The sequence below is a fragment of the Hetaerina americana genome, unplaced genomic scaffold, assembly GCF_022747635.1.
Source record: "Hetaerina americana unplaced genomic scaffold, ioHetAmer1.1.p SCAF_4, whole genome shotgun sequence".
Classification (NCBI taxonomy): Eukaryota; Metazoa; Arthropoda; class Insecta; order Odonata; family Calopterygidae; genus Hetaerina; species Hetaerina americana.
Window position 1 is genome coordinate 27,760,654 of NW_027286985.1, and position 17,086 is coordinate 27,777,739.

Consider the following 17,086-nt stretch of genomic DNA (forward strand, 5'->3'; position numbering starts at 1 on the left):
TTTTGCACAAAAGTAGTGTCATCAGCATATAAAACAGATCTAGGTTTCATATTACAGGGCAAATCATTAATCATGATAATGAAAAGTACTGGGCCAAGCACAGAGCCCTGTGGTACACCACATTTTACTTTAAGAGCTGCAGACCGACAGCCATCAAGTTCAACCAATTGGTGGCGATCATCCAAATATGACTTCATTAGTTTCAGTGCAACTCCCTTGATACCATAATATTCTAGCTTTGTTAGTAATATTGAATGATTAACACAGTCGAAGGCCTTACTAAGATCACATAGTGTCACTGAGACTGATTCCTTTTGTGATTGGCAGACAGGGCTGAGCAGTGTACTTATGAGGGATGTTAGTTATCACCTGTGCTTTTCAACATTTATGTGGAGGAAATTGTTAAAGAGGTATGGGAATAACTGGAGATAGGAATGAAAGTTAGTGGATAATTCATGAAAATGGTTAAATTTGCTGATGCTCAAGCTTTAATTAGCCAGATAGCCAATGGGTTGCAAGCGTTGCTGAGTACATTGGAAAGTCAGTCCGATAGTTATGGTATTAAAATTAATTTAAGCAAAACAAAGGTTTTGTGGCTTTCAAGAAAGCAGAAATGTAAGTGAAATATCAAAATAGGTCATAAACTTGAGTAGGGGAACAGTTGACATATCTCCGTAGTGTTTTGGACCGAAATGTTGAAAGGATTAGGGGCATAGGAAGGAGAATTGCATTATGCAAAGAAGCATTGACAAGGAGAAGGGAATTGGTGACGGGAACATAAAGTGAGAATGTTAAGAAACTACTTGTCAAAACTTTGATTTGGATTGTGACATCTTGGAAAGATGATCATTGAAGAAAGATGATAGGTGTAGTTAGGAGTATTTCAGTGTGGAGAGTGATGAACAGGTGAAGTGGGCAGAAAGTAAGACAAATGAGAAAGTGCTGGGCATAGTAGGGGAGGAGAGAAAGAGAATTGTTGGAAGAAGACAGGAGGAGGCGATTGGTAATGGAATTTTGAAGACTGTGATAGAGAGGAGAATGTTAGGCTTGTAGGGATGGAGTAGAAATAGGAAGGGCATGCTGGACTAAATGAAGGGAGAAAGGAAGTATGTATTATTGAAGAAGGGGGATTTATTGTAGTATTGGATGCCAGGTTGTGTTTTGCTAGGTAGCCAAGAAATCAATCATTGTTCTGTTGTTTTAGTCTGGGTTGGTCGGAAACCTACTCAAAAGATAGGCTATGAATAATAATGCACCAGTCGTGCCATTTCTCTGATTTAGCATAGAAATTTCATATTACTCTTTTATGTGTTATTATAGTTGGTTAATTTCCAGAAAATCAGTGAATCTTATCTTCACAATCATGTTTGTTTATGTATATATGATTTTTTTGTTGCCTGAAATAGATGTTGCCATTTCATCTTACACACACTCATCAATATCATATAAATAATGAATATCATTTCCACATATCCTTGATGGGTCTGTTTATTATTCAGTACTTTCAATATTTGTAATTTTTTTATGACAATGGTGTCCAGAGTCTTCACATTATTTAAGTATTCATCTGCAATGTGTTAATTCTGCTTGCTTAGATGATTAATGTTTCAAAAATTATATTTTAATTCACCTATTTTTTTTTGGCTTGTGAATTCCTATTGAAATTAAGATTTTGTTCTTCAGTGAAGTCATTATGTAAAATTATGTTCTTAAATTCAATGCCAGAGCTGTGAAATTAAAAAAAAACTTCACAGCTTATTTTGATTGCCCTAAAGCAATGTGTAAAATGCCAAAGTTTTCTAATATTATCCATATTTTCAGGATTCAACAAATAAGGAAATTCAAATAGGTGTAACATCCGTGGGTGTAGTTGTCTTCCAAAATAACATAAGAATTAATACATTTTCATGGTCCAAGATAGTTAAAATTTCTTTTAAGAGGAAACATTTCTTCCTTCAGCTGAGGCGGGAATTGGTATGTAGGAATATTATATTATTATGATATCATGGTAATTTAATATGCAACTAAATCCCAAAAATTATTTTCCATTTTTTCTGTTAGTTTGTCATTCTCACTAACGTTAGACTTAATTTCTTTCAGTCTGAGAGCTATGATACTCTATTGGGTTTCAACATGGCAAGCTACCGTTCGTCCAAAGGCCTTTGGAAGTCATGTGTTGAACATCATGCCTTCTTTAGGTTACAGAGCCCATATACAGCTCGTCGTCCTACTACACGTCGTTTTCTTTTCTCCCTTGGTTCTAAGTTCCGGTATTCAGGGCGCACACAGTATCAAACTATGGAAGAGGGCCGGAAAAGAGGTGGCCGTCTTGAGAGAACATTTGTCAGGTGAGTTCCTGTGTGTTTTATGTAATTTAATAGCATTAATGCTTACCTATTTGTGTGATGAGTGTAAGAAACAGTGTCATCAAATTAATTAATGATAATCTGTTACTTCTTCATTTATGAGCAACTGTTGAATACTTTAATCAAAACATGATAGAAAGCACTAAAATACAAGTGCCTGTGTTGCCCTGCACTCTTAGGGGTAAAGGAAATATAATTTTGATTATTTTTTATGGAGAAAGACCCACAAACCCTTCCAAGTTTACATTCTCTACGTACATAGAAGCTCTCTGGTAAATACAAGATCTACCATACTTCTGAATTTTTTTAAGAAACAACCCAAATAATCCTCCAATTTATTTTTCATACTTACAGTAGTGCAGGCTGGAACACAACCCTCTTAGGTCATTCCTAAAGTATCATTTCAGAGTAGAACAACAACAGAATGTCAGTCGGTCAATGCAATAGAAAGGAACCGATGTGCAAAAGCAAAGTTTCTGATCATCAAACCAATTTTTGAAAGCAACTAACTCTGGAATTTGTTATTGGCAATACTGTTGCTGAGTACCACTGGAAACTGGCATCTCTTAGACACATGGGTTGTTTGTATCTAGATTTTATTATTTTGTGAGCCTGGAGATGAAACATCATCACCAAGTCTGCTTCCTAAAATAATTGAAATAATATATTTCCTCATTCGAGTCACAATTAGTCGAGAGCCATTGCACAATTCATGAGCAATATTTAAGTTTATGGGCAAATTGATAATAGCAACATCCGTGTTCTTCAACTTGCAAAATCAGTAAGACATTATTGAAGAACTTCAATGAGTTTAACAATCCTAATGTTTCTTCATCATATATGTACTGTGATTATCAGCAAATAAAAATACTTGTCATGATCCTGTAAGTTTATCCAACCCATGATGATCGGTGGCTTAGATAAATTTATAATGACAATGCAAAATGGCTTAAGTTACAGTTAAATTATCATTTACTAAATTACTTCCCATCCGCTTGGCACCTTTCGTTAAGAGCGGGCTAATGCTGTTGCTGGGTTTCGCTCCACCCTTCCTCCATTCCCATCCATTCCTAATGATGTGGATGACCTCAGCTGTCAGTCCCCTCCCCTAGTAACTACCACTACTACTTCCATGATCTATCAGTCCTCTCCTAGTTTTTCATTGAGGAAAATGTTTCATTGATATTTCTTATCCTTTTGATGCTGATGAAGTGTTTGCTGACTGTTTCTTACTGCAAGCAGATAAATCCATAAACTTCAGTTTTCAGGTTAGCAAAAGTGTTCATTTCTGGTATAGGTGAGATTAACTGCTTGAAAATAATGAGTGGCTGGTCTTTCATGAACCTTAGTATTCAAAATTAAGTGAAATGAATAGTGCATAGATTATCAAATTGTATTAACTTTTTAAGCCCAGTTATTTTCAGGATTGAATATTCAAAAAAATTGTCATTTAAATTAATTGACTCTAGTATTTGGAATCTATTGATAGATTCCCTAAGCAAATTAACTACTTTTTGAAATTTCCATTAACTTACTTTACTTTCATTTTTGTTGTTGGTAGTTATAATTAATTCATTCTTCCCAATGTTAATTCACAGTTAATAGAAGAATATATTTGGAGAATTCATTATTATTTCATGAAATAATTGAGAGGTTTTCTCCATTTTCAAAATCATTTTAGGTAGTTACATTGAGGTACTTCTCTGATGCAATAGTTTTGTGTTATTATTAATTCAACATAATAAACAGACAGTATTACCCTATAATAATCTTTTTGATTGCTATGCAAATGTATATACAAATACAAAGCCCGTTCCAGTGTGTAAATTTTGAAATCCTACCATTCTAGGATCAGGAATTCAATAGCTACTTGAAATTACCATCTTTGTGACATGGAGCCCACAAAAAATTACCTTGACTGATACTACTACTACCTAATTATATATTTCCTTTTACAAAATCTACTTGTAGCATCCAAGTAGACTGTTAATTATCTGAGATGAAAAAAAAGTTAGTCTGAATAGTGAAAGGCCCCATTGGTATATTCTCCATAAGAAATTTCTAAGGTTGTCAAATGTTTGGTAAGTAAAAGTTATAGTGGAATTCTTAAAAGACTTGAAAACATGTAAAATGCATCCATGGGAATTTTCAACTTGGGTAAGTTTCTTTCAAGTTCAGCTTAACATTTTGAGGGTACTCTACTTGATGTGCTGTTTTGTTGTGAATGTGAAATATGAGAATGCCATTCTGAGTGAGATTGAGGTGATTTTTGAGTTTTTTTATCATTTGGATTAAGGCGTGGTCAGCTTTTAATGACCATAATTTTGTTTTCAAAAGTGGTTCAGTGTGAAATTTTTTCCTTTCCTTTTCCTTTATCTCTAAAACATTTTTATTCTAAGTATTATAAAGTCATCTCAGAATGAAATTAATGTAAAATTCATATTCATTTCTTAAGGTCTCCCAGTAAGAGACTTATACGACAGTCAATGCCCCCATTATCCTCGGGCCAAACATCATCATTGGAGGAAAAGGTCAAGCTGCTAGTACCTCCTGGCAGGTCTTCACGTGCATATGACAATAAGGTGACATCTCTTGGAGCCCGAGAGCCTCGCAAGGCATGGGGTGAAGGTGTTCCATCTGATGAGTAAGTTAAATTCTCAAAAGATGTTACATTAATGTTATTTTTGTAATGTAATTTGGCCATGTGTTTTGACCTGCTATATCTTGTTTGGAATATATTATTACATGATCTATTGTATAAATGAATATAGGAAGAAGTGGTGCCTTTTTAGGTACATGTCGATTTTAGGCATTTAATGACTAAACTTTGACTTATTCTATATTTTTGTGGAAGATTGGAAAAAAAATCCTGTTGAACTGGTTGTTTCATAAATTCTTAAACAAAGAGTGCTAAGTATCATAAAAATAACCCTGACCACTTTTCTAATGAAGATTTATCAAAAATGTATTATATCTGAAACTGTAATTGAAAATTTTCTTTGTTAAGTTATCAAATTTCTAATATTATCATGCTTTCTCCTACTTCAGTACTCTATGTATTACTCTATTGAGTAATTGTGCAGGGATGCGATAAAACCATGAAATTTATTTTATGGTTTATAATTCTACTTTAATTTGTCTTGTGTTGGCACTATGGGTTTCTGTGCATTATATCTAATGATGTAATATATTTTCCAGTGAGGGTGGTTTCCTTGAACGAAGCATAGTTGATGAACGTCCCCCATTTACTCCAGTAATTTCCACAACAAGAGCTATGGCTTATGCTGACGATGATGAAGCAGAACCTGAGGAGGAGGAAGAAGAGGAGGAGTCTGGAGTTGGCAGAAGTGCGATCTATGAAATCCCTCCATTTTTAGCATCCCAGGTGAGTTTTTTTGTTTTTGCACATGAGGTATATGAAAGCAAAGCTCACCAAGATGAAATCTGTGGTAAATATTTTTTTGTTTGACAGATGATGCATTTAGTTATGTGAGATATGGTGGAATTTATTTCCAATTATTTTAAAAATAATAATTAAAACCCCAATATGCAGGTAAAATGCCTATCCCATGCACATGAAAAACACTTATGAAATCAAATTCAATTTTCAAAACAAATTATCCCTGTACAAGACTCTAAATTCCTCACTGTACTTCTTCTTGCCAATAGCTATTTCCTTCCTCTAGATTCTCCAAACTCAGCACTCTGTCATCAGAGTTGGTGCCAAGAAATTTGATTGGCATTTCTATGAGATGGGTATATCATAGCATGTCTAAAATGTGACTGGGATCCTGGTTAAGGTGAATGATTTTTCACTGTAAATCTACCACATTTTGTGCACATCAATGCATGACTGAACTGAAATTAGTTGCAGCAATTCCTACAGTTTTCTTTGAATGAGGAAAGAGCACTAGCCCCTATGCATATCCAGCCCATTGTAGAGCATTTTTGAATATTCATCACTATCACTTTTATTCTGTATATGTGCATTTTATGCATTCAAACATGAATCCCAGTTTATATATCTCACGTTATTTTTGTCCAAAAATTTTCCATGCACTCAGAGGTTAACACTTTTGAGTTTTGTATCAGATTCCACCTCTATCATTCTTGTGTTAGTTAGCTGCAAATCTCTTTCTAGAGGATTCATAGTTATGCTTTTAATGCTAATGAAGCACATTCAGAAATTTAATGTACAATTTTTTATTGCAAAAGTAAAACATCCCTTTTAATCGTAATTTGATTTTCTTGTGATCACAGAAGATAAATTATACCAGTGATATACTTAGCAGTGCTAAATGTATGATCACAGGGTGACTTGCCCTGACTGGGATCAAATGATAGCAATGATGGCATATTGTTTCAATCATTTTTGTGATAACAAAGGCCATTGCAGGACTGTTTACACATTTATACAACTTCACCATATGCACATCATATTATGCTTGTCATAACTACACTATAAATCTAATGCTGAATTTTACTAACCATTGTAGTTGAGAAATATTTTCTATTTTTACAATTGTATTCAATAGGTCCCACCTAATAGTATATAATTACATGCATAGTATGTCTCGTTCGTATTTGCACCAAGTGATTCATATGTTTACTAGGCTCAATTTATTTTCTCATCTGCATGTTTTGGTCCATGGAAAGATTATTTTCATGAAAATATTTAATTCAATACTTAACATTTTACGAGTTCACTCTTTATCTTTCATGGATGATCACTTTGTTTCAGATATAGGTTTTCCATGCTATATTTAATATTTCATTTGTGTGAATAATTTAGATTCAGTACTAAAAATTATTTCATTTCATATCTTAGCCTCGACTGTCAGTTGGAGGAAGTGAAGAGTCCTCACTAGTGACCATCAGAATTCGTCCCGATGAGCAAGGTCGCTTTGGGTTCAATGTCAAGGGTGGTTCAGATCTTGAAATGCCGATAATTGTCTCCAGGGTTGCACCTAACACACCAGCTGATAAATGTTACCCGAGGTTGAATGAAGGAGACCAGGTAATAAATTGTGATTGGCTTAATTGTTTTACCATTGGCCAAAATGTTTAAGTTGGAGGTGTGTGTAAAACTGTAGCATGGGTGAAAATGCTGTAAAAGTGTATGTTTTATAAGTTATATACCCAACTGGATTATAATAACAGTAATAAAGAAAACAGTAACTTTTTTATTCACTCAGGTAAAAAATATAAATAAAGAAGGCCTTACACTGAAAAACTTTTGCTAAGACTTCACATGTATGAAGATTTCTAGTGTATTATATGGTTTACTATAAAGTAAAGCACCTTATTTGTACTTTTGTAGAGACCCCAGAAAAAAGTTTAAAATGCAGGAAAATGCAAATAGCGAGAAAAGGTGAATTTTTATTGTTGAAAATGTTAATTTTTCACCTCATGTTTCCATTTTCAAACAGAATAATATTTGTGTTTCCAAGTAATTGAAGAAAACTTCTCATGAGATCATGAGCTACCTTTCGGTTGAACTCATGCAATCAGTTGCCCAACTTCAAAATTTTTTGAAGGAAATAAAATTATTTTTGATTCAGTGTAGTTTTCATGCAGTAAAGCAAGTTTCAAGTAATTTTTTATTCCGGAGCTCATTACTGTTATACTTGTTGCGTTTAGGTAGTAGAAATGGTCTCAGTCACCAGTTCTTGCATTTTTCATGCTTCACCATTTTTGGGTCAAAGTTATTTTCATTTCAGAATTATTTCAAATTACGTGCAATATGAGTATTCCCCCTCTGGTGTTCTTACAATGCATAAAATACATAGCTATTCATTCATTGAATTCATTTCATGGTACGAATCTTATCCCGGCAAACTGAGATTACAAGTTTCAGTAGCTCATATTTTCATCACTAGTGGTGCTATGTACCGCCACGCTATATTTAAATTCTTTCTCACTAGTTCTATACAACTTGTGCCCTCGTAAAACGTTTGCAAAATGAGTATCTAAATTAGGGAAAATATATTTTTTTAAATGTTATTACCCAGTAAATAAGGCTCTTCTTAATTTCAGGTTTGAAACGTCCCCAACATGATGCTTGATCATGCCTTTTCAAATAAAGTTGAAGCTGATATCAGTAATCAATCCCATGAATGTGTAATCAATCTGAAAGGATAATATTTTTTTTTTTTCACTTTTTAGGTTCTGTTTATAAGTGGGCATGATGTTGCTGGAATGACTCATGAGCAAGTGGTCAATCTGATTAGATCGTCACGAGATACACCTCCCGGAGAATTAGCCTTAACTGTTAGACCTACTGGTAAGTAAATTGAAAGTTGAAGTATGTTTAAATGATCAGTATGAATTATTATTCTAGACATTTGTCCATGTGTACCTCTTCTGGACGCTTGCATTAAAAAAGAGTGATTAATCCTCTGTTATCATAAAATTCAAGGGGGTGTGTGTATGTATGAGGTGTGTCCGAAAATTATCTGACCTGTGGTTGTTTTAATTATTTTTTTTATTGTGAGGGTGTAGTGCACTAAAAATTGCTCCAAAAGGTCAGATGATCAGCAAAGAATATTACACTGAAGTTCTGAAAAGATTGTGTGATTCTGTGAGAAGAAAACGACGGTATCTCTGGTCAAGCGGTGACTTCTTCACTATGACACACCAGCACATTCATTGAACCTTGTGCAGCAATATTTGGCAAACCACAAGATTGTGCAGCTTCGCCAGCCTCCGTACAGTCCCAACAACTGTTCCAGTCCCTGCAACTTTTGGATGCTCCCAAATTGAAAATGTCACTTAAAGGAAAACAGTTTGATGACATAGAGTGATGGAACGTGCGAGCTGAAGACCATTCCAAAATCTGCGTTTGAGGACTGCTTTAAGATGTGGAAGCACCCCTAGGAGCATGTGGTTCAATCAAATGTGAACTACTTTGAAGGATGCCATGTCCCAGATGATGAAGATAAGCACCAATGCAGGAGAGATAGATCCAAGCACCAATCCAAGAGATATGAATGCAGGTCGGATAGTTTTCAGGACCCTCCTCTGTGATCCTTGAAACTGTGCACACCTGTTAGTACCCTCGGAGGTTGGGGATTGAAATTCATAAGGTCTGAGTTTCAATATCTTTCTTAATCCCTTTAGCCATTACTATTATTCACCATTACTCTCCAAAACGAGTTTTACAGTTTTAATAAATTGTGTTTTGTGGAACTCTACTAAGTGTACCATAAATTTTATTCAACATTTCATTTTTCATATTTTTATGAAAATAGATATAATTTATCTGTATTGATGAGCAAGTTAGTGAAGGAATGATTAGTGATTAGTCATTCTTGTTTTGTGACCAATCCAAATTGGCAGCAGGCATCAATGGATTAAGGAGAATAAGATTCATGTCTTAAAATATCTTTTCATAGTTCTATATGTGTGGAAGTATTTTATTGTGTGATATCTTTTCATCATGTCATGTGACTAAAAACCAATTAATTTGAGCTGTAAGTTTGTCTTCATAAATATTTTTGTTTGATATGGGATATTTTACTTTTCATGGGTATTATTTGAAAATAAAAATCTTATCATAAGGCTTTTTTGTATTCAACTTTTTCAATTTACTATTCGTTCCCTTTAGTATATTCCACTCGTGATGAGGAGGAAGATGATGAAGATACAAGTGATGCACGATCCAGAAAAAGTGGGGCAAAGAGGGATGAAGAACAAGAGGAACCTGCCTTTCAATATGTACCCGATGCTCCCCTTTTGGCTGATGGGGAAGGGACCACGGGAACAACTGTTGAAGCCTTACCAGAGTCCATGCTTTTGCTGGCCGAAGGTTTGGAATCTGGAGCTTTGGCTTCTGCATTTGAGCAGCTTCATAGGAAGAAACCAGGCCTCAGCACTGTGGAAGCCAGACGTCCAGAGAATGCTGCTAAAAATAGATATCGTGACATTGCTCCATGTAATTATCTTTTCCATTGTCATTTGTTTTTGCATGGTGGCATAAATTTAAGTATCCTGTCTAATTTCATCGTATAATAATGATTTTGTGTTTATAGTAAGATGTTTTCTATTAGAAGTGCACATATGCATGTACTATTAACTGTTGCCTTTGAGTCTCATAAAACCATTAGTTCTGAGATAGTTCTTTCTTATGCCATTACCCCATACATTTGCCATCTTAGTGTTAATTCATGGTTCCTTATATTCGAAATGGATAAGAAAAGGAAATACACCTGAATTTTCAAATAAAATAAAGTAATGCTACATTAACTTAAAATTCTGTGGATAATTTTGCCATAGTAGCAATAGTTTTTATGCCAATTTTACTCTGGAAGCTTGAAAGAAGGGGCTAAATTGATCATGGACTTAGCAACTAAATATTTTTTATTTACAGGCCAAACATTTCTTTACTGCTAGTAGGTGTAGGTCATCTAAGACTGTAAGTTTGGGGAAATGTATTTAATAATTATAAGAGGAGATTCATGCATTGACATGGACAAGTTCAACAGATTCAGGCTTGAGGTCGTGGAAGTTCATCATAATGAAATAAGGACAATTTGCACTTTTCCACAGTTTATTTAACGTACGACGCGTTTCAACTCACAGAGTCATCATCAGGTACAAGACAAACTAAATAGTAAGGAGACCTTATTTATATGGACAGCAGATGTGGTTGGGGAGGGAGAGTCGAGTAGGGGAGAGGAGGAGGGGGGGGGGGGGAGAGGCAGAGAGGTTATAAAGAGCGAAAAATTTTTGTGAACCATTCACCTTCTCAAGATCCCTTTCACGATTAATAAAATCAAGAATCAAAATCCTACTGCCCCTCCTCTTCCATGACTTCACCCTCCTACCTTCTCTTCTCTTCCCTCCCCCCCTGTCAGGGTCTCTCACTGCCCACTACCACCGGTCATCATATTTTCCAAGAATTAACTAGTGCACTTCCCCCCCCCCCTTCCCCCCCTCGCAGCACGTGGCTCATCCCTTCCACTAAAACCAGCAGTGGGCTCTGCTTCCTAGAAAGTTACCTGTTTAACCCATCTTCCCCCCCCCCCACTATCTCCTACTGATAATTCCTTCCCTATATTCTTAAGCCTTTAACCCCCTGCTATACAACAACCCACTCCCGATACTCCAGCCCCTCGTCCCCCACTTTGCGGTTTTTCCTGTCATTAACCCCCCATTTTTCGCTCTTCATAACCTCTCCGCCTCTCCTCCCCCCCCCTCCTCCTCTCCCCTACACGACTCTCCCTCCCCAACCACATCTTCTGTACATATAAATAAGGTCTCCTTTCTATTTAGTTTGTCTTGTACCTGATGATGACTCTGTGAGTTGAAACGCGTCATACGTTAAATAAACTGTGGAAAAGTGCAAATTGTCCTTATTTCATTGACATGGACATTCATTCCTATGATTAGATGAGAACATAATACATTGTGAAGGGAATCACTGGTTTAATTTTCCTGTGGTAAGAGATGGCGCTGTTGACATAGTCACTGTCTTAGTCATATCATTACTCTGTGTGGAGAATTGATTTATTTTTTGTACAGTAGAGATGTAAATTAATACATCTCAGTATTAATTTTTGGGAAATGGTATAATAACTAGCAAGTATCAAACCAATCATGATGCTGTTGATTCAATACTAATTTTAAAAATTGCTGAAAAATTATACTGGTGAATAGTTGAGCCTAAAGCTGTACCTTGGCCACAAGTAGGAATGTAGGATGTTTTATTATTATCAATTTTGATCAATCAATCAAAGTGAATCACTAAAATTATGCATTCCTATGCTGGGAAAAATATATATTTGTGCTTACATAAGTGGCAACTACCCGAGAAGATGTCAATTTTTTTTTAGCCATTTTGGAATACCAGGAAAACAAAAATTTAGGAGCCCACATTATGCAGCATACTATGATGACAGAATTGCAATAATAACTAGGTATTTCTGGTGAAGTTATAAATGCCGGTACACACTGCTCTTTGGTTTTATTTGCAGGTTACATATCATGAATTGCAAGTAATATAATGCAGTTATCAGGGATATATTTTCTTTAGATCCAATAGATACATTTGGCTTCTTGAATTTCACGCTGTACTGCATGAACTTTGCTGCAAACTTTTCAACTTATGCTACTAGTTTTGGAATGCCTTAATTATATCTCTCACTCGGGCAATAGTGTCATTGTGAGCATATGACATTTAGCAAGACATTGTAAACATTGGGTAGTGACCTGGGCTTGCCCGTAACAAGAAAACATGGAGGCTCCCTAACCCCGCCTAACCATATATGGAAAACTGAAATCCATCTCACCGTCAGAAATGCATGAAAATTGCTTCACAATTTTGCTTTGTTAGGCAAGGGTAGATTTTCATATCAGTTTTATTGTTTTTGTGGGAGACATCATAAAGGAATATTGCATTCTCTACATTAATTTACAAGTGCTCCAATGAATTTTTTTGAAGTACCTACCTTAGATTCAATATATAGATGTATTTCTGAAATTTAACTGTACCTTTGTAGTTATTTTTGATTTATTTGTGTTATAGGCATTAAAGATATAAAGTTTTACTGAATGGATATTATAATCAATTTTTGTTAGGATGAAATTTACTAAATTATCATAATTGTACTTTATCTTGTAAACTAATGCTCTGAAACAATGTGTCTATTTCACTGTGTTATCATAATTGCATATCATGGTTGGCAGTATCAACCCATCGTGAGAATTTTTATGTAGATTTGTAGGTATGGCTATTAAATTTGTGATATCATCCCTTTCCTATTGTAAAATAAAAGTTGTTAATTTTCCTTGTTATTTAGTAAAGTAATAGCATTGTATTTATAATTAGTTATTCTAAAATGTTTACATGGATGGAGAAAATATTGATGCTGGCTACACCCAATTTGAGTACATTTGCTAGAAAATGATTTTTGCATTGTTGTGGTAGTTTGATGTGAAGCTCATCAAAAAGGTTATTAGAGCATGGAATATTTCTAGTATATTGCATATTTTTACTATCCTTAACTTTGTTGCGTTTTCTATTGTTACAGATGACTCAACAAGGGTGATATTGGACAGCAATGTCTCAGGTGACTACATCAATGCTAATTTTGTGAACATGGAAATTCCTGGTTCTGGAATTATCAACAGGTACATTGCGACTCAAGGTAAGTTAATTATGGCAGGTAATGTAATATTTTCATTATAATGCTAAAAGAAATCAAATAACGAGGATATTATAGCATGGTTAAAACGTGGGAAGAGATATATTGAGTTTTATTTGATTAAGGTAGCTGATTTTGTTTATTAAGTGAAGATTTAATTTGGAAAATCAAGAGTCTTATACAAGGACTGTTCAAAAAGTATCACTAATTTCAAATTTTCGCAGGTTGCGTATACTTGAGTTTTGATTTTTTTGTGACGTTATGTTGGTACTTATGTCTCTCAATTATGCCAAAAATTTTGGCCATTTTGTATGTTCAGTTAATTGTTGACAGCTGTTTTGCTTGGACGTGTTTTGGCTTGTCTTAGATTTTTGCCTGTTCCAAAAATGGATCAAAGAATTTATATGAACTTTCGTGTGAAAAACAAAATGAAGTACGCAGATGCATTCCGAATGTTGACTGTGGCATATGGGGATGCTACCTTGGACCGAAGCAATGTTTATCAGTGGTACAAAACCTTCTCAGAGGTTCGAGAAGATGTGAACGACCAAGAGCGTGCCGAACGCCCAACCATGTCAACAACTGACGAAAACGTTGATGAAGTGAAGAAAATAGTATTAGCCAATTGTTGAATCACCATTAGCGAAATTGCTGAGGACATAGATATATCCATTGCCATTCCATTTTTACCAATGATTTGGGCATGATGGATCGCCACAAAATTCAGACCAAAATTTCTCAATTTCAACCAAAAACAGCAATGCATTGACATTGCTAATGACTGTCCATAGCGACCCAAATTTGCCCCAGAGGGTCATAACTGGTGATGAATCATGGGTTTATGGTTATGATGTGGAAACTTCCAATCATCCCAATGGAAGCTGCAGCATGAGCCAAGGACGAAAAAAGCACGCAAAGTTCGGTCGAATGTGAAAGTTTTGCTTACAGTTTTCATCGATTACAGGGGTGTGGTGCATCATGAGTTCTTGTACCAGGGTAGAATGGTAAATAAGGAATATTACCTGCAAGTTATGTGCAATTTGCGTGAAGCCATCCGCCACTAACGCCCGAATTTGTGGAAGAACAAATATTGGCCATGACAACGCCCCTGCTCACACATTGTTACTTGTGCGCGAATTTTTGGCCAAAAACAACACACTAATGATGCCTCAGACACCATATTCCCCAGATCTGGCGCCAGTGACGTTTTCTTGTTCCCGAATTTGAAGAGGCTACTATACTTACAACTAACTAAATACTTAACTGTGTAGACAATGAAAACTTAGATGGCAACAACTCTCTTAGAAAACTAAGGCCTGTCATAGATATGATGACTGATGTTTTTCATTAAATATACACACCAATTCATTCCATTTGTATTGATGAATCACCGATGAAATGCAGAGGTAGACTAAACTCCATTCAATATATTAGGACAAAGGGAAGATTTGGGGTGAAACTCTACAAATTATGTGACTCCAGCAATGGTTATATAAATAACTATAAAATATATGTTGGGAAAGACAAAGCGGACAATACTCCTGTTAGTACTAAGTTTGTGTTAGATTTGATGATCTACTGAACTAGAGATTCTCCTTGTGCATTGATAATTGGTATTGTTCACGTGATTTATTTTGCATATTACATAATTTAGGAACTAATGTCTGCATTACTGGAGAGCCCAGAGGAAAAATATGCCAAAAGATATTAGGAAAACAGTTAAAAAAAAGGTGGAGCTATATCATACCATAGTAATAACATGACTGCAACAAAATGGAGCGACGAAAAGGATTTTGTAAGGGTCAGCACTATGCACCCCTTGAAGTTTGCAAATACCAAAAAATTTGACTGGAAAAGTAAGAATGTGATGAATAAACCTACTGCTCTGATTGATTACAATAAGAATATGGGAGTAGATGTTGGAGATCAGTAATTGAGCAAATTTCATTGCATGCAACAGCATAACAAAGCTTATAAAAATTTTTTTTGCTGACTAGATATGATTCTACTAAATGCATTATTAGAGTAAAAATTTGCAAATAAAAGAAAAGAATGAACTTTTCAATGTTTCAAACAGACATTAGCAGAAGAGTTGTTGGAAAAGTTGTATCAAGAAGGTATTGTGAGGAAATGCAGTAATGATATACACAACCTGCCTATGAGGCTGACTGGTTGTCATTTCCCAGGAAAAGTTGGGGAAAGTGAGGCGAATGGTAAACAAACGGCTAAACGTTGTGTCATGTGCATGGAGAAAATGTTAAGGAGAGAGTCTATGTGGCAGTGTGATGGAAAGTCATTTCATGAGCTAAAGAATAATCTCCAGTAATGTGAATTATTGAAAATAAAAGTTTATTTTTGTGAACATAATTCTAACTATTTATACTATTGCAAAATTTTGTCAAAATCGGGCAACATTTTCCTAAAAAAAATATTCTCTTTTCAAATGTGCTACATTTGTGATTAAATACTTTTAAAGTTGGTGGTGTTTGGAGTCACTTTAAATCCCAGAGAGAGGATACAAATGGGCTAAGGGAATGAGAGCTAAAATGATTAATTTATCCAGAGGAAACTTACAAAATAAATTATGGGGTTAGGATCTTAGGCTAAATTTCACCAATATTGATTACATTATTGATTTTTAATGCCTATGACTATTATTACAATTTTCCAAGTTTATCATCATCTTATGAGTAAAGTTATTTTTCTTTGTGTTATACATTCTTTTGATTCATTTTCATGTACATGATGATAGAAAGATGGTCAGAATATCTCCTGTGGGCCTTTAATTTGGTATATTTTCAAAATACTGATTATCTTTCTTTAAGCGCTTATTTTTAAATGCTTCATTTTTTTAGGCCCATTGCCAAATACAGTGGCTGATTTCTGGCAGATGGTATTTGAATCACAAAGTACTTTAGTTGTGATGCTGACAGCACTATCTGAAAGAGGTAGAGCGAAATGTCATAAATACTGGCCTGACATGGATGAAGAGGAAATTGAAGTTCCCGGGAGTGAAGGACAGCTGCGGATTTCATGTATATCAGAGGAGGAGGATGATGACCATGGATTTGCCTACCGAGAGTTTGAGCTGAAAAACATTCAGGTAATGCATATTTCTTTCTGAAGAATGATCTGGTACTTTCCCGGCGAATAATGTTTCGGTCATCTCGGCCGACTCGGCCATCAAAACGTTGGCAAACCTACGAACGTGGACCCGGTGGGAGACCCGAATAATCTTGGAAAACATATTTCTTTCTGTTCAGTATTTTTTTAACATAAACCCTTATAATAGTTTTAATTAATTGCCAGTTCAAATGGGTATGTGTGAAATGAAGAATAAAGGTAGGAACTAAAAAGCATAATGCAATCATTACAAGTATTACTGGTATCTAGTTATAAGTGGCATTAGGATGGATGGAGTCTAAACCCAACTATATTTCATTGCTTCTTCTAACAAAACAATCTGGCCTCCGATACTACAATATTAAATACCTAGGCATTACCCTCATTCACAACCTCTCCTGGGTGAAACATATACGGGGAATATGTGGACAAGCTAACAAAAAATTAAGATTT

The 17,086-nt window shown here is 35.1% G+C and overlaps 1 protein-coding gene across 2 annotated transcripts in view; it reads left to right on the forward strand.

The window, feature by feature from the left end:
* Window positions 1-17,086, forward strand: part of Ptpmeg (protein tyrosine phosphatase Meg) — a 45,403-nt gene that overhangs the window by 18,670 nt on the left and 9,647 nt on the right. For both annotated transcript variants that reach the window (XM_071590829.1, XM_071590830.1), the window contains exons 10-18: window positions 1,822-1,974; window positions 2,101-2,348; window positions 4,822-5,010; window positions 5,565-5,751; window positions 7,195-7,383; window positions 8,532-8,649; window positions 9,973-10,299; window positions 13,397-13,513; window positions 16,366-16,613. In XM_071590829.1, coding sequence (XP_071446930.1) covers window positions 1,822-1,974; window positions 2,101-2,348; window positions 4,822-5,010; window positions 5,565-5,751; window positions 7,195-7,383; window positions 8,532-8,649; window positions 9,973-10,299; window positions 13,397-13,513; window positions 16,366-16,613 — 1,776 coding nt within the window. The remainder of the gene's footprint in view (window positions 1-1,821; window positions 1,975-2,100; window positions 2,349-4,821; window positions 5,011-5,564; window positions 5,752-7,194; window positions 7,384-8,531; window positions 8,650-9,972; window positions 10,300-13,396; window positions 13,514-16,365; window positions 16,614-17,086) is intronic.